Source organism: Sander vitreus, chromosome 5 (genome assembly GCF_031162955.1).
Source record: "Sander vitreus isolate 19-12246 chromosome 5, sanVit1, whole genome shotgun sequence".
Lineage (NCBI taxonomy): Eukaryota > Metazoa > Chordata > Actinopteri > Perciformes > Percidae > Sander > Sander vitreus.
This window is the reverse complement of record NC_135859.1, coordinates 17574557-17592935: the sequence shown is the minus strand read 5'-3', so window position 1 is coordinate 17592935 and position 18379 is coordinate 17574557. Positions and strand designations below refer to the sequence as shown.

At 38.4% G+C, this 18379-nt stretch overlaps 2 protein-coding genes across 7 annotated transcripts in view; one reads left to right on the top strand and one right to left on the bottom strand.

Moving 5' to 3' along the window:
- Positions 1–150: 150 nt before the first annotated feature.
- Positions 151–1506, bottom strand: mtrfr (mitochondrial translation release factor in rescue). Of its 2 annotated transcripts, XM_078250789.1 has the most exons (3): positions 1398–1506; positions 1024–1304; positions 151–581 (listed from the first exon to the last, which is right to left on the bottom strand). In XM_078250789.1, exons 2-3 carry the CDS (start codon positions 1300–1302, stop codon positions 351–353), a joined length of 510 nt encoding a protein of 169 aa, XP_078106915.1. In that variant the 5' UTR covers positions 1303–1304; positions 1398–1506; the 3' UTR covers positions 151–350. The 2 variants fall into 2 exon arrangements, with proteins under 2 accessions (XP_078106915.1, XP_078106916.1); XM_078250790.1 differs by having other exon boundaries at positions 1024–1506.
- Positions 1507–6666: 5160 nt separating this feature from the next.
- LOC144518252 (membrane-associated phosphatidylinositol transfer protein 2-like) overlaps positions 6667–18379 on the top strand; it is a 44138-nt gene continuing 32425 nt past the window's right edge. For 4 of the 5 annotated variants that reach the window (XM_078250775.1, XM_078250779.1, XM_078250774.1 and 1 more), the window contains exon 1: positions 6667–7308. The gene's annotated coding sequence lies outside the window, so the exon portion shown is untranslated. The remainder of the gene's footprint in view (positions 7309–18379) is intronic. The other variant, XM_078250776.1, reaches the window with a different exon arrangement.

The following is an 18379-nucleotide window of genomic DNA, read 5'->3' as shown; positions in this document are numbered from 1 at the left end:
TACGTCATCAAATAACACCTACAGGTACATACTGCAGCTTTTACTAAAGCATATATCCCAATCATATTTACAGTCTATGATCCCAATTAATGTTTTTTTTGGAGAACACCCATTCAAGCACTGAAAGATGAACTATACACATCACCAACATCTGATTATATTCGATTTATTTTCTCGTTTTTTTCTTGTGTCTTGTATTATGCGATGTATGTTGTATTGCAACTTTGCATGTAAGATGCTATACAAATAAAAGGCTAATTGGATTTAGAACAGTTGACAGTACCTTTCCAGGTTTTGTTATTCAATCCGCCTAAAGTACAGAACCATGCAAGTATACATTCTATAACATTTCAAACAGTGTCATTTCCAGGTTTGGAGTCTGCAGCCATCGCTTCTTTAAAGAGTTTTTTTCTCTCCAGATTCTCATTTGCCTTCTTCCTCTTCTCTTGTTTTCTCAGCTCAGACTCTTTCTTCTTTACAAGAACTTCACTGAGTTCTCCTTTATAAACAACATCAAGTTTCTCTCGCATAATTTCCCGAGCACGCTTTCGATTTATATCCACAGATCTGGTTTGATGGCACTGCAGGGGAAATGAATGGTACAATAAATTAAATTAACATCAATCACATAACTTTGGTTGACAAAAAAATATCACCCTTCTTGAGTAGCCATAGTAGCTGTTCTGGGGCTTTTATCATAATTTCTCTTTTTTTTAGGGCACTGAAAGGACTAAACTCAACTTTTTAAGTCAACATGGACAAGAAGTCCTTCAATCAACTGGGTATCTGTGGATGAAGATCATGTAATATTATCAAAAGCATCAGAACAGCTACAGTACTAGCCTATGATGTGAGGTTTTTTCAACTGAGACTTCTATGGTCAAGAATAATGTTACCGAGGTTGAAATTCAACAACATAACTCTGATTTGGGTCATTCATTCACCAAATATCTATAGGCTACACATTAACTGATAGATACCAGTGATGACAGGTACACAGATGGATTTAAAAATAAGATTAACCTTCACAACAATCCCACTGGGGATGTGCTTGAGCACCACACAGTTGCTGGTTTTGTTGGTGGCCTGTCCTCCGGGTCCAGATCCTCTCACAAACTGCTCTTCGAGCTCGTCCTCATTCAGGACAGGAAGGTCTATCAAGTCCTTTTTGCCGGCTGCCAAAACACATGTCAGTCCAGACGGGAGCGGCATTAGCAGTGGAGAGACACTGGGAGAACCTCTCCATATGACCCGACTGGACACACTGTACATACAGCTGATGAACTGGACAAGCCGCGACATCTCTTTAAATAAATATATAAAGTGAATGCCAGCATTACATCACTTTGTGTGTCACCAAACAAGGAATATCAATTATTCTATCAAAAACGTCTTACCATGTAGTCTACGTAATAGCTCTACTGTAGGCTATTATATTTCCATGTCTGTTTCACGGTCGTGTGGTAGAGCTCATGTTTATGTTCAGTCTTCATTTTTACATTTCCGTCACCAGTCAGCCAATCAGCAGTTGTCGTGCTTTTCTTCGTGGCCAGGATAGCATGGTCTGTGTTGACCCTCTGTCGCCATCGTGTGTCGGTTTAGTGAACAAAACTCTAGCAGGTAGGAAACTAAAACCAATTTTAAATTGGAGTTTCTCTAAAAGCTTTTTCTGGAATATACTTAAGGTATCAATTTTGGCAGGGCCATGTTTACAATGGCGAAATCCCCCTGTTCAACGTTTTTGGAAGTTCGGTACCTGATAATAGGCTTAATTAACAAACTATATATAGCCTATATATTAGGGCTGCACAATTAATCAATATGAACTAGTGCAATATCCAAATCGCAGGGGGCGCAATATTTGTTAAAGGCAAAATATATGTCAAATCATCTTTGTTTGGTACAGATCCTCGCAAAAAAATCACACTTCAATAATTTTTTATATATATATATATATTTTTTTTTCAATGAGAATATTGACACAAAAATGATCATTCCCTCCAATATCGTGAATCATATCATAATTGCAAATCAGTCAAAATAATCGCAATTAGATATTTTCCTAATATCGTGCAGCCCTACTATATATGTATATATATATATATATATATATATATATATATATATATATATATATATATTATTCACAATGCAACACACTTGTATCGGCAATGTGGAAAATGATGCTTGTAAATTTCACATGAGCTCAAAGGTGTCCCAAAGTATCGCCCTGTATGTTGCTTGTCTGTGGTGTGCACATAAAAAGAGAGCATTCAAAGACTACAGTCAACTATAGTCTCTGGATACTGTACTTATTCTTCTGTACTCGGTACTGTTCTCTGAATACTACACTTGTAATTCACTGTAAATTATATGAGGGTGTTACTGTGTATGTCAGAATATATTATGGTCATCATAAATGTACCCCACATGCCATGTCAGGCCAATGGCCATAATATGTTATGTGTTAATACGTAGCCTCCCAAGAGCTGCACACACACACACACACACACACATCTACATCTGAGATGTGCTGTACGAGATTATTTGCCCTTTTAGTGATGCTGATTATTGAGAGTGATGCAGGTGATTATAGTATATATGATATGGATGATGGTTGTTTATGAATGTCTGAAATGTTGATTTCAGTTGATATGCCTTTTTGAAGGCAGACATTTTGACTTGTCAAAACATTTACAATGGCTCCTTTCTATTCAACTCCCACTAAGCCATGACAGTGTGAAAGTGAGCCAATACCAGGGCCTTTAAAAACAAAGCAGCTAAATAGATTTGAGCCATCATTAATTTTATTATTTACACCTGTGCTTTTATACTATGATATGTCAAAATGTCTTCTTTAGGAAATGGCCTATTAATATATTGAATGGAGTGAAACATCATTCAATAGACTTTCCAGCCACAGTGCAAATTAAGTTTTTAACATATTGAGCATATACAGCGGGACAAAGGTGAAGTGTATTATGTTGCAGGAGTGAGAAGTTTTTTGCACGTCACTGTTGGAATCATATAAAATGTATGAAATCAATTGTAACCATCGTGAATCAAAGCTGACTGCAGCCGCCATTATTTGCGAAGGAGAAAACTACACAGACAATTTTCAAGTCTACTGGGAGAAGTATTTCATAAATAAAAAATGAATTTTGGATGGAATAATATGAACCCTCCTTTTAACACTTACAAGAGCATCAGCATGAGCATTATGGAATGCAATAATAGATTACCACTTCACCTGACAGTACACCTTAGCTGTTTTATTTATTAACTTTTCAATCACCCTGCACATTACATATAGGGTTGCAAAATTCCGGGAATTTTCAAAGTTAGAAACTTTACATGGGAATTAACGGGAATATATGTTAATGAACAGGAATTGACAGGACTAAACGGGAATTAATGGGAATAAACTGGCTATTTTTTTAATATTGCTTGTTATAATACTGTTAGTCTATAATAGGGAACTTAAATGTAGTTGAAAAAAACCCATCTTGCACCATAATCTTGGTTAAAACCACCTGATTTAATGCAACTTCAGTTCCCTATATTAGTCAATGACATGCATGCATGCAGTAATCAGCATAGGCTACTACATACATGCCAAGATTTAGTTTTTAAAATACAGGTTTTTTTTGGGGGGGGGAGGGAAGGATACATAACCCATTGCTATTAACCTATGTGTGTTAATTGTATAGCCCACGTTTCATTCCCATGAAAGTTTCCAAATTAGAATGTTTCCAAAAGTCCCCAGCTTAACTTTCCATGGAAAGTTTCCAGAAATTTACCAGAAAATTCCTGCCCCTTTGCAACCCTAATTACATAACATTCTTTTTACATTGCTTTGCATTGCTTTACACTGTACAATACATTGCTGTTGAATCTAATACAGTAGCCTAAACTTTAGCCTTATTAGTTTCATTATTTGCAGGCGTCTATCACTTTAAGCAGTGGCAAACACTTGTGAAAGGAGAAGGGTCTGTTGTCATTTCTGACGGATTCCTGAAAAAGTCCATGTTAATGTAATGATGATGGCCATTTAATGCTATATATTTATTGCAAAATAGTTTCATATGGCCAGAACAATGGACTGTGATGTAATGCTTCCTGCTCTTTCCCTTAACAATGACTATAATGAAATCAGGAAACTATGTAGGTCACCAGGAAAAGACAATCTCTCTGATGACCTGTGATGACATCTCTCTGAAATTGCGGGTGGGGGAGGTTCATTTTTAATTACTTGAATTGTATCTTTAGTGCTCACATTAAAAACTAACTCTCAATTTGTTACTATTTCATTTTTATGTGGATCTTGCAAAAGACTTACCTTTTCAGTGCAACCTGCAGTATTTGTAAGAAATCAGTATTATACATTTGTAACAGAAATAAAGATCTCTACAACTCTACAAACTGTCAATTTGTGGTCCAAAAGAAAATGATTTTGCATAAAGAGTTAATCCAAACTCTAGTGTATGCAAAGCTTTTCACTTTGTTCAGGATTAGCCATCATTGTTTTTTGGTAAGAAAAAAACAAAAGAAGAAGAAGAAGAAGAAATGCAGGTAACGATTTCTCTGATAGATACAGTACAATGATACAATATTCTGTATAATTAATGTAGTAATAAACTTAATAAATACTTTGAAGTGCTGTGCACAACTTAAACAAGAATTTATCAGGAACAGGTTTCTTGCAGTGTTTGGTTGTGAAAAATGAATGAAACATTTTCATATTTTATGCATATGCAGAATTTGATGCTGTGGTCAACATCTAATCAGTGACCTTCTTGAGGTCCCCACCATGCACCATTATATGAAATTGAATATATTTTCTTAAATGTTTCCCCCTCCAATCACTTCACTTTATTACTAATTGAGTTAGATCGTAACAATACATGTACAGGATGAATGCAGATAAATACATAAAGATATTAATACGGGTAAACTGAGTAAAAATAGGTTTGTCTATCACCGCATGTCAGGCTATAACACGCCAGTGTGCATGAATGTAACACGACTGCTATAAATTTACCTTTGTACCTTTACATCCTATCATAAAGCCTCTGTACGTATAAATAAATACGTAACCACTTATGATACCACCAAAGAATTTCTAACGATACCGTATGGTTAGACCATATACTCCGCTGCCAGCAGGGGGCGCCCCACTATCGAAACTGCTCGTCTAAATGGCTGTGCGAAAAGAAAGAGTCTGAGCTTCGTCAAGCTAGCAGAGGAAAGGACACACACACCGGAAGCTAGGCGACTAATGCTTCAGAAATACTAAATGATGGGCTGCTGTGTAGTTTGGTGGAAGAAGTATTCAGATCACGTAAAAGTACTAATACCACACTGTAAAAATACTCTATTACAAGTAAAAGCCCTGCATTGAAAATGTTTCTTAAGTAAAGTATAAAGTAGCCTAAAAGTTAAAGTCCAGAAACTGGAAACGATGAAACCATTTCTGTGTTTAATGGGCTAATAATGTCAGCCGTAGGCCTACTTGTTGGGTAGTTTAATTTACAATAAAACATCGTATTTTATACATTTGTTTTGTGTGCAAAAATCTTGCTTTACAAGTAGGCTAACTTAACTAAAGCTGTCAGATTAATGTAGTGGAATAAAAAGTACAGTATATTACTCTGTAGTATCTGAAGAGCCTATAAGGTTAAAGTTTGTATAAAGCTCAAATGTGCTGAGACATAATGAGCTCTGTGTTAGTGAAGTAAGTTTAATGATTTTCCTCTCAGTGGAGGATGTTTTATGTGATTCTGTGATTGGGGGCTGAGTGGGATCAATGATTTTATGTGTAGTGTTGGAGTCCCCCAAAAAGACTCTGACCTCAAAGGGACTCAGACCTTTACTTGCCAACTCACATCTATTTACTTTCTCTAACATGTTACCTAAACGTACCCCTTATAAGCCATGTCCTTGCTGCAGCAAGACAGAGTGCATATTGGCTTTGTACTCTCCGGGTTCTGCAGGATCCGTCATGATGCTGAAATCCTTGATGTAATAAACCTTTTTATAATCAAGAACAGTGTCAACGAAGTTCCTCTTCCACACATCGGCAACGCAGTGCTGCAACTTAATTTACCACAAATCTCTGAAATGTAGCAGAGTAGAAGTAGAAAGTAGCATGAAAAGAAAAGACTCGAGTAAAGTACCTCAAATATACGTACTTAAGTAGCCTATAGTAGGCCTACTTGAAAAATGTAGTTACATTCACTGGTAGTAGGCCTACTGTACTTAAGTACACGTTTGAGGTACTTTACTCGAGTCTTTTCTTTTCATTGTGTGCATATATTCACACAATATTTATTTGTTTGATTTGGCTAACGTCCTAATAAAGTCTCAAATGAGAGCACTTGTAGGATGGGTGCAATCGGCATAGTGCGGTTAGGTGTATGGCATCTTGGACGTAATATAGATATAGATATATTGTGTGAAATTGTTGTTTTAGAAAACAAACGTGACACGTGTGTGTAGGGACACGCTGGAATAGAAGTGTTTGGACCGATTTAACGTTTGCAACTTCAAACCAAAAATAGTCTATGATTCAAACGCGCAGTAAGTCAGACTTTTATTTAGAAAATTGTACCGGAAACCTCGTTATACTGGGGTTACTTGACAGTATTTTGTGTCGTGCCTGAAAGGACTGTGAAGTCTTGCAGCCGCTCAGACTTGAGGAGTGACAACTTACGATGGCGGGTGCTCTATATCTGTTTGCTCTTCGCTCTTTCCGGTTCTGTGGACGGGGGCGACAGCAGCTGGACTGAGCTCACAGCCACAGTTTCAATTCCCTCGCTAGGACGATCCCAACCACCAACTCCTGCGAGGGTAGCTTGGATATTCAAGGACATTTTAACGTTACTATAGCTACTTTGGCCTTTTCTGTCGATTGAGGAAATCCAGCGTGTGGTTCTCCGGCGCAATGATGTGGCCAGATTTAGGTAAACATGGGCAGAAACGGCGGTTGATATCACTGTGAAACACTCCCGAGCTGATGATGTTTGTCTTCGTCTCATCTTTACATGTCATACCCGCACCCCTTCCTCTGCTGAAGGGCCAAACAAACGGCAACGTAAAGGACATCATTTGCTGACTTTCGATGCGTTTATCTCAATTATGGCATCGTTTCCAGACCTCAAGTCGGCGGCTGTTTCGTGCTGAAAGAAAACCGTGTTACTGGTGAAAGTAGTGACCCCAAAACGCGGAGAAAGACCAGTGAACTTTGATATGCTGAGTGCTGGATTGTGGCGAAGCCAGAGGTGCAACACTGATGTGCATCAGGTCCAGGTATGTGTTGAGCATTGCAAGCCATCAATTTGTCATTACCGTGCTGCCATGTTGCTAGGTAACTAAGTGACGGTGGGTTTACTCCAGTTCAATTGTGATCATCCCCTTCCAGAGATGCAACAACATCAAGTTGTTTTTTTTGTTGTTTTTTTAGATAATGTGCTATACAACAGCTCAACATTACATTTGTTTAGACTTACTCTGTTTTTCTGCTATGGCCTGAAGAAGTGCAGCACATTTTTCTGCTCTCGTGCCCATGTCCCTGTTTCTGTCACATGGGCATGCTTGTTAAAGACTGACTGTAAGGAGCTATTATGCAGTGCATCTAATAATGTTAAAATAGAAATGACTGGAATCACTGGTGTTTTTTTTTTTTTAGGCTTTATGTTTTTGTCCTTTTGGTGCACTTTCCAATGATACCCAGGTGTGAGAATATATTTACGACCCTGCTGCTAATATCAGCATGTTTGGTTAACCATGGGTATGACCTCAGCCAGAAGGTTCACTTGGAAATTAAGGAGAACCCATTTTTTTGAGGTTGCAGTCAGCTTGTTTTTGATTTAACTAAAAGCCTGCATGCCACAAGCTTGTTTTTGTATCCCCCCCCCCCCCCCGGCCAATTTATTTTTCAATACAACTTTATGAGTTTTAGCATCAAGAGTCACTCCACTTGACTCAGCAGGGCCTGGGTGACTCATTGACTCTGAGGCTGTGGCGTCTCTTGTCCAGATGATGGCTCTGCTATGGGGGCAGGAACTGCTTCACAAACACTCCACTGTGACCCCCTGCTTTATGTCTTTGAAATAGGACTGCAATCTTACTAGTTTTGAGATGTATCTGGGCCTCAGCCTTTAGAAGAGCAATTTGTAGCCTGCACTTGGAGAATGTTGATATGTAAAACAAATTACAGGAGACGCATACCGAGATAGGTTATTGTGTTGTTTCTGTGCCTGAAGAATATTGAATTTATATGCACTCAGGGTGCAATCTCTCTTGACGTGTTAAAACTTGCGTCCTGCCTCTTTGAAACCAACAGTTGTGAGGGTTGTGGAACACACTCGGCATCAGCTGCTCGGTTTTGTATAACATGAAAGCAGAAATTGGAAAAGTGAAGTTTTGTAAAACATAGATTTCATGCACTCTTTCCTGAGCTGAATTATAGGCATTTTTTTCAACTGCACCATGAACACGTTGATTATGATGAGACTGATATTGCCTGTTCCTTAGTCACTGAAGTACTGATCTGATGATTAAGGGCAGACTGCTTGAAGTGGAGGCCATCAATATCAGCATTACTGATGACCCAGAATTCAAATCTTCCTCACATGACTGTGCACCATCCTCTTTACCAGTCATACAGGTTATAACATTTAAGATACTGTAGAGGCTTCTCTACTGGAAACATGGCAGCTACTCAGGGTTTTTGCCTAACCAGTTTTCTGGTGGGGGGGGGGGATATCCTTTCCTTTAACTTACATGAATACACACATGTGCTACATGGTGAGCTACCCAGGTGCCCAGAAATGTCTCTTTTTTGTCATTAAAGACAATTTATTGATACATTTCAAATTGTAGCTAAGTAAATTAAAGAAGTACAAATGAAAAAAGTAATGAAGTAAAAAGTATGAAATTGTCTTAGTATGGCCTTAGTATGTTGTTTAATAAAATGAGGTGTTTATTGCTCACCTTCTGATTATATTGGCCTTTATGTTAACACTGTTATTTTTTTTACTGTATGGTTTTTGGTCAGATCAGCTTAATACAGTACAATCAGTATGAATTAACAAAGCAAAGAACGACACAGACGTTTTGTTGCAATGTACACTTTCCATGTTTAAAAAAAAAAAAAAAAAAAAGAAGCATTTCCATCCTCATTTTTACCATTAGAACACTATGAATTGTTGGTAATTCTCTCAAGCACGTTTTGGAGACGTGCAGAAAGGGGCATATAGGGCTCAAAAAGTCAGAGAGCTCACAAGCACTCACTGGTTTTACCCTCGAGGATATACATTGTGGCTATATTTGCAAGTCTGTGAGTGCAGACATTTGGACTTGGCCATGCTGTTTTAACTCTAACATGTCTAAACTCTAGTTTCATTGGCAGTACTCTCACTACTCATTTAGATTTTTACCTCCTCCTAAGGCATAACCTTTTTTTATGTTTTAGGTCAATAAGCTTCTTTTTAATGTGAATTTGTCTTTGAGTAAGTGCAACGACAGCAATATGTTGCCTATATTATTGTTATTTCGAGTAAATATAAGATTGAAACTAGGTCAATGTTAAATATAGTTGGGGTTTGTAGTACCTCCCTCAGAAAGTCGCTCACTGGAAGACTATGTTATTAAACAAGTCATTTCGACAGATATTTAAGTTTAAGTTATTTCCTGGAAAGTTATATTTGTAGCTTTGGGATTGCAAATGTATTTGCAGCTACGTTGGTATTGAACTTTGACACAGTCAAGAAGTTGTCTGAGTTTAGTGGTTCTTTATTTCTTAAAAAAAACATACATGGACTTTCACATGTTTGTCTGGTTTTAATCAGTAGCTCCGTATTCTGCTGCAAAGCATTTCTTAACTGAGGAGACATTATGTAATGACATGTTTTAAAAAAAATCATGGTTCAATGCATCTACAGTAAACCCAGGCATCTTATATTTGAGAGGCTGGAACCTCATCGTGCTTAAACTCTCAGGTGGCTTTCTTGAATCTAACACACCTAACAACCAAGGAGAAAAAAGTGCATGTGATTATAAATCAGTCCATTGTCTGTACAGTTGTGAGTTGTAGATGTGGCTGGTAAAGTTTTTTTCTTCCACGTTCACCAGTTGTATTTTGTTTGTTTGTTTTGAATGAAAGCAGTTCTGATGCTGTTTTTAAGCCAACGCTAAAAGCAAAGTGGAGACACTGTGATTTCTTTTGATGAATAAGGATTATAATTTCTAACTACACTCAGATGCTAATGTTTGCTCATTCTTGTCATACATGTAGCTTCCCCTAAGACTAAAATTACTTTCCACTTCACTAATGTTGTACAGTTACAGGAGTGCCTGACAACCTCCTGATGGTCAGGAGAGGAAAGCTGTGAGAATATGTAAATATATGCTGTATGTCTGAGTGACTGTGGAATGAACATTTCCTGACAGAGAAGCCTGTAGCTTACAAGCATGTGTTTGAGTATTCTGAGCATTGTGTGGAATTCTTTTTTTATTCTTGCATGTGACAGGTTGTTCTCGTACTACAACCCTCCATTTTTTTATGATTGTCTTACAGCATACTTCAACAATCCTGTTGCTATTAAGAATAGAAGTGAAAGAGTATATAGCCATTTTAGTCGAGGAAACAAGCAAATACACACTTCCTGTCAGTTAAAGTTGGAGTGACATATGCAGCTGCTCACCACATCTTTTCGTTCAATGTCTGCACTATTTGAGCTGCTTATCAGATGAGATTGGTGTCACAGGAAGAGCAGCGAAAAACCAGGTAAAAACACAGTAAAGTTTTTTGAGGAGAGTTAACTAGGGGGTAAATAAGATTGAACATTCAGTACACTGCTGTGACAAACTGTACAACGTATAATCATACCTTCACTTGCTTGTTTGTGTGGTAATTTGACATTTTCTTCATCTTGCTTCATCTCCATTGATTTTGTAAAAAAAAACTGTTGTGTAATTGGTGTTGCTATGTGTAATTTCTCCATAACATTTAATACACTTTGGTTGTTTAAGCAGAGCAGTGGTATAGTTTTGGTTCTTTACTAGACCCGACTATGGACTATTTTGGAAATCTATTGCATGTTGATCTCCTGTGTCTTGTATCCCACACACCATACACACAATCACGGTCACTCCCCAAGACAAGGGGCATCAGTCACAATACGCAGTGGATAGTGACAGAGATTGAGCAGCTGTACAGCTGTTAAACAGGGAAGAACAATTTTCCTTTTTTTAAATAATAGATTACTCAGTTCTTTACCATGGGTTTTATTTTATTCTATCTATAAAATAGTTTGTACCCCCATAATCTCACTGGGACTCATTTCTCCCAGTGGGTGAATTGTACATATAGTTGCATTAGCCAGTTTTCTGTGATTGCTTTGTTAGAAAATTAGAAAAGTCAATTTACTCTACAGCTTGGCATATAATGTAGGAATGCAGTTTGTTAAATGAGCTTGCAGAAAGACACTGTAGGTATTGGTACTGGATTCACGACAAGCCTTTCATGTTATCTCGGACTGTATGGTCTATTTTTCCTACAGCTGATCCTGTAAGTCCTGGGTACAAAAACTCATGTCATGTTGACGTAATGTTTTTGACAGTCAATAGAGACAGATTTTTATGTGCACTGACAGCACCGGAGGGGATTTTAAGTTATAAATGTATTTTATGTTAAGAATTTTTTTAACACCACGCTGAAATTAAGTGTTTAATGATCAACAAAGTTGGCATATTAAATATAGTTTGGTCTTTGTCTTTTGTCTGCCAGATGACTTACTTGGTTAGCAGTGCTAGAGCAGGAATTCTCTTAACTGTTAACATAATATTACAGAGTAGTTTAGAGGATAAGCATTAGTGTTTTGTCCTAAAATACAAATATGATTTGAACAATCAGGAATGGTGATAATATATGCGACTGTTTTTAGGCTGTAAGCAGCGTACCATTGTCACTGTCGGCTTTGGAATTGGATAATGATGATGGATAAATGAGAAACATTACTTGCTGCACTGTACTGCACACACACTAGGGCTTACTGCACAACACCAGGTTCTAAGAGTCTTTTGGGAAACAGCCGAATAAAATGGCATTTAGATATTTATTTATTTTTTAGATAATAAAAAAACAAAGAATATTGACCAACTTTAATGATTAGTTTGCACATCCCTATTCAAAGTGATGCAACATATTTCTCAGAGCTCCCTAAAGGAAGTTTAAACAATTTCACTATCCAGAACATATTTGTGGAAACCAAAGATTAGTATGGGTGTCTTTTCAAACGTGAGGGCACCCATGGGGTTTGAAGCAATCTTGAATAACATCTTTTACAATGCTGTCCTCTTAGGGGAGTAAAGGGACACATTGCAAGCTGGCTGGTTATGTGACGGTCTAATTTTTCTGTTAATTCAACTTGAGCGGACAGTCAGGCATCATTTCAGATGAGCCTCCATCATGCACCTGGATGCCAGCCAAGCACTGAAAGGAACATTGTGTTTTATCTGCACCTCGAGCTCTACAGACTCTGTCCTTCTTCTCCAATCCACCCTCCCACCTCAGCTCCCTTGAACAAAGCAGGTTTTGCTAATGTTGGTGTTGGGCTGTTGACAGGGACAACAGGAGTACAACCTGTCCCTACCCATCCCTGATGAGCTAGCTGACGAATGGCACATCACTGCTAATGCTCCTACAGTGCCGTTGTCTGGGAAATGAGACAAAGATGAACGCTTTGTGCGGGGTGTGCCATGTCCCTGTCTCTTTGGACACCAGTTTTTCTAGCAGTGTGGGTGGACTGGAAGAGCTCAGGTTCTTTTTATAGCAGTCAACCACCTTCCTGTGTCCTTACTTGAGTTTCATTTTATGGAAGAGGAATGTGGTCTGTTATGTGCATCCTGTCAGGGAAGAGGGGTGTTGTTTCATGGTGATATTCATCAGGCTTGTGCGCGAAGTGAAATCGAGACACTATGACACACACCCTTTCTACCAGGAAATTTCTTGGCTCTTAAGCCGAAAGATGCAATAATATCTGCTTCTGTGAGGCAAAGTCCCAGTAGATGATGTATTGGCTAATCTTATCTGCAAGGAGCATAGTCTGCTGTGAATTAGAGATGCTGCTGCTTGCACCACCCAGTGATTGAAGTGCTGGTTAGTGGACTTCTTCCTGCTGGCTTTTTCCACATGTCCACATTAAAGGTGCTCTAAGTGATGTTGGGTGACGGCACTTCTTGTTGACGTTCAAAGTATTTTCAAACAAAACAAGGCTAGCTCGCCCCTCCCTCCCTCCTCATCCCGTCCCCTCTCCCTCCCTTCCGTGCTTCCACGCACTAACCAAGGGGGTAAGCTTCGCTTCAGAACTCAAACCTCCTATGGCGCCATTTTGATGCTACCAAACGATCACCCGACGTTAGCATTCCATTGACTGCCATTCACTTTGACAGCGAATAACTTTACATCTGAAGCGTTTAAAGACTTCTTTTGTAAAAGGCTCCATTATCTTGTATCTCACGTTATGGCTCCGTAGTAGACGTTTTTATAAAAAATAGGCTAACGATTGTGTCATAACCACAACTGTCGCATAGTAGAGGAATTACCGTATAGTACAGGAGAAGCTCGCAGGCAGTTTCAATTTACATTAGCTGTTTAAGTTTAATTACTAATGTTAGCATTTTAGTTAGCAATAATTAGCCTGTGTCCATGTTATCGCCTTACATATACCTATACTCTCCATCTCTGCAAGATTGGGAATGATTGAGATTTCTCTTGGCACAGCTACCAGAAGACTTCCAACTTTCAGACACGTTGCTCACGTCACATTTACATCGTCTCTCTCAGTTGGAGGCTGCACAGTAACGCTCAGCGTTCACCGGAAAAGTGCTTCTAATATCCTTCACTGGTCTCCGTCCAGAGCAACGAGATCTGTTTGTCCATTATATACTGTCTATGGCACTAACCCCTCAACCCCCACCTCCAAATCCTTCTTGTCGGTTATTGGCTGGAACGCTGGAAGACTTTTTTTTTTTTTTTTATGTCGTGTGGTGCAGGTTGGCACAATTAGTTTTTGTTGGTGTTTGTGGAGCCTGGACTATCTACAGAGACCGCGTTTTTGTACAGTGTGTTCAGGGGACAGACAGCTAGCGGATAGTGAGGAGATGTTTGCTGTATGTGACAAAAAATGTTGTAGCCTAAAAAACGCGTGACATCACTTAGAGCACCTTTTAATTCTGAGGCTGTGACTGACCATCAAAGTCTATAAATCACATTTTTATTTGAGCTATGTACTATCTATCCCTACAGTTTTAATTCTTATGTTGTGTTTTAGTGTGTGTGTCATTATGGACCATATGCCATTTTTTTAAATATTTGTTTTTCTGTTCCCCACACCCCAACCCTTGCAGCGCTCTCTGACTCACATGGATCATGTAAAATGAAAGCGACAGTGCTGCTTCATGTCACCTTACCCACACTTCCCTTTCTTTTCCATTGGCAGCAGACACCTGATTTTTGTGACGCTAAAAATAGACTCCTTCAGACCCTAACTCCCCCTCCTTGCTGCCCTCTCACCTCTTTCCCTTTTTTCCTCTCGGTGTACAGGCTTTCAAAGAGAAGTCTCTCTGCGTTATGTGCATTATTTGCTTCCATGTGTCAGACAAAGCTCCATGTCTTCTTTCAGAGTGGTGTGTCTCTGTGTGAGAGAGATGTCAGAATCGTTAATGGTATACGACTGATAGAGTCTAGCTTTTATAGCTCTCATAAGAAAACCCCAAGGTGATGAAGCCTGATTTTCCACAGAGCTGAAACCTGACCTTAGTAAACATGAAAATGTTAGCCAAAATCATAGGACCATGAGCATCTTTGAGAATGGCCTTTTATGGTCAGTATGAGAGGCAGCTTCTGTCTTTGGTCACTGGGTAGAACACTTTTGGGAAGCCTGCATTTTTCGTGCTGCAGAAGAGGGTTTGAGGTATTTCACCAAAGTACAGCAGACGGCCTCAGCTTTTCAGGGGCAGCTTTCTTATCATTGACAGTTAATTTGCGTGATGCATGGTGTCCTCTTAATGAACACAGGCCTACTCACTGAACTGTTGACTCTGTGAATCAAATTTATTCAAACCAGAAACCCACAAGACTGATAGAAGAACACAGTATTATGCAATAGCTGAGACAGTTGGAGATTGTTGTGTTAGGATCACAGTTGTTTCGTCATGAAAATGAGGGAAATTAAAGAAAATAATAAATTGATTTGCCAAGACATCTAAAAAAAATTTAAGTTAAGAGGTATTATATGTAATAAAAATACAGATTTAACACATTTCAACTTTCCTCTCTCTCCTTGTTCCTCACTGTTCCTCTAATATATTTTTTGTCTGATGCCTGCATATTTTTCAGTTCTTCTGTCCCCAATTCACACCAATGTTTTCAGATCCAGTTTCTGCTCAGCTACTAGAGCATGAGAAATTAGGGCATAAAGAGCCATTTCTTCCCAAGGATTCAATAAATTCAATATTGGTATTCTCCTGTGTTTCTCCATATTCCTCACACTCACTGTTAGATTGTTGAAAAGGGAGTTATTAGTGGTCTAGTGGGTTCATTTAACTGTATGAAGAGAACTTCATATAATTGCATTGGGCATTTCTGACCCTCTAAGTGATACAGGCAGTAGCAAGCTTGTCTTGACATTATCTTTAACACAAGTACAGTATTAGCAAAATACAAACAAAATACTTTTAAACCAGCATGTAGGGCTGTGAAACCCACATGTATGCTGTATTTAGGCCTGCACCTTAGCTAATATGCATCACACCCACCACTTTTTTTATTTTTATTCTGCATTTTGTTATAGAGAATTTTCATCTACATACATACAGTATATCACAGTAGCATATATTTAGATTCACAATATATTAGAATCAGTGAGCATTGCCAGCTGTTGCTCTAGCCAGAAGACAGAAACCGGAGTGCAGTGGAAATGAGCCGTGGTGGGGAAGAACAGAGACTGACAAATGAAAATGGAGACAGGAGAAACAGGAGAAACGGGAGAAAGAAGTATCCGCCTCGGCAGGGTCTGGTCTCTACTTTCCTCATCACTCTGACTTCATCCTGGCAACCAAAATTTAAAGAGCCCTGTGTCTCCCTTGTAACCCCCCATTGAAGCTATGAAGGAGAGGATAAAGGCAGAAAAGGGAATACATTTTGGCCTCAAGCAAAACATTTTTGTGTATAATCCATTTAATTTCTCTTCTTCGATACAGTTATTAAAAAAAAGACTTGTTTTAAAAAAAATATGGGACTTAATAGACAGGGCAAAATGTTTCTGTTTACATTCACATTTTGATTATATGCTTCAGCTATACTTTTCCAATGGCCACAAAACTGCCTCTATTTTCCAAAATATAAAAGAAATAACACATGCTTTAAATAGGGATGCACCTATCTGACTTTTTTAGTCCCAATAAGGATGCCTGGGCTATGGGTATCGGACGATGCCAAGTACCGATCCGATACCAGTTTTTAATTAATAAGCTGCTTCACTGTGTGGAAGTGACTTGAATCATTCTTTTATGTGTGAGGCAACGTCAGGCTTGACATTGCTTTCCTAACTTTGTAAAACAAAATGTAACAAATACAAAACATAGATATACATTTTGTGAATTTATTATTTAAATAGTAAATTGTACACCAGCAACTTGGTAAGAAATCTTCAAAATTAACAGGAATTACAATTCAAGTGTACAAGTAACACACTGGTCAAAACGTAACCTTGTATATATAGTATATAAACATAGAATTGTATTTAATAGATCGGATCCGTCGTCACTGATAACCCGATTCTGCTATTTGAGTCAGTATTGGCCGGATAGCCAAACATTTTATTAGTAGTTTTGGATCAGTGCATCCCATGCGTAGCTTTAAACTACAGACTTTTGATACTTAAGAAGTTGGGTTATCTTTCTCTTTGTGTAAGGCTTTTGCTGTCAGAGCTTATAAATAACTTCTATCCATGAATCTTCAGTTTCCAGATGTTAGAGAAGCATCATGCTAATAACACAAGTTAGACTTATTATACTTAATTTTACATTAAATTTAGTTTTTTCTAAACTTTTCATCTCAAATGCCTCCTCTTAACTCATTTAGTGTTATTACAAACTGGTTGATTTTCAGTTAGATCATGCAATTTGAATATCTAATGCACGTGAAGTTGGTTCCATTCTGCCATAGCTGAAAATGTAGGTGTCGTTGTCCCTCTGCAATAACAAGTTTCAGCCACATCACTGTAGTACTTTATCAAAGCCACTTTGCACCATTGTGAGAGCTTGCTAGTGGCAATGATACTGGAAATCCATTAGTTGTTCATTCCTCCAAGCCTTTGTGCCAAGCCTTTGTGCTGTCAGTGGTGAGCAAGTACTCAGCAACAGGCTCCACATTAGCAAGGAGGCCTTTGAAAAAGCACCTTGTTGTTAACAAACAACCATAGAGGGACGGATGGAGATGTTTGAGAGGGATTGGCTTAACCTACAAAAGCAGTTCCTGCCCTGTGGTCTGTAGGCCATGTTAATTAATTGAATGGAAAAATTTGAGGGGTAAGGATTCTTTTCTTTTCTCTATCTGTCCGAGTTACATAAAATTGCTCTCTGCAGTTGACTTAGGCAGTCTGAGTGCTCCAAGAGAATGACAGCGCGGGGAGATCCTCATTTAACCTTGGCACGTAACTGATTAATGCAAGTGTAATATGCATATAAGGTCATCTAATTGTGGATTTCAGAGTGAAGCCTGGCGTTGATTAGAGATAGTTAGTATGTAACAGGCCTGTTTTGGAAAATGGTGGGCTGATGAGCAACACGGAGACATAAGAAAGCAATAGCTCCACTTATTATAGCAGCTTAAAGTTCTCAGCAGTCACTGGGCATCAGATTTCTTGTATAATTTGAATTGACCTACATGCTGTGGGGTATCTAATCTAAACTTATTTTCCACTGATTCAAAGCTTCAGATGAGGTTCACTGATCTGTCTTGGAGTAAGTTCATGTTTGCCATGAGATTTTGTACAGCTCATTTCATGTAACTCTACATACAGCCATTTATTTGAGGTTATTTAGAAAGAACAAATATAGCTGATCATTGCAACAGCTATGTTTCAGGTGTTCCTTTATTATTTATGTGACATTTTAAGCAGTAGGCTAAATGATTAGTTATGACACCACGTGGCATGCTTTAGACTGATTGTTTGCCATCAATGTTAAGACTGACTGAATCTGCCTGCTGACAAAAACTCACAGTTAGTGGATGAATAACAATTTGCTTGGCTGTTTTTTTTTTTAATCTCTTGCTCTGCAGTAATCTTTGCAAAGTTCTGCTTTCCTCACA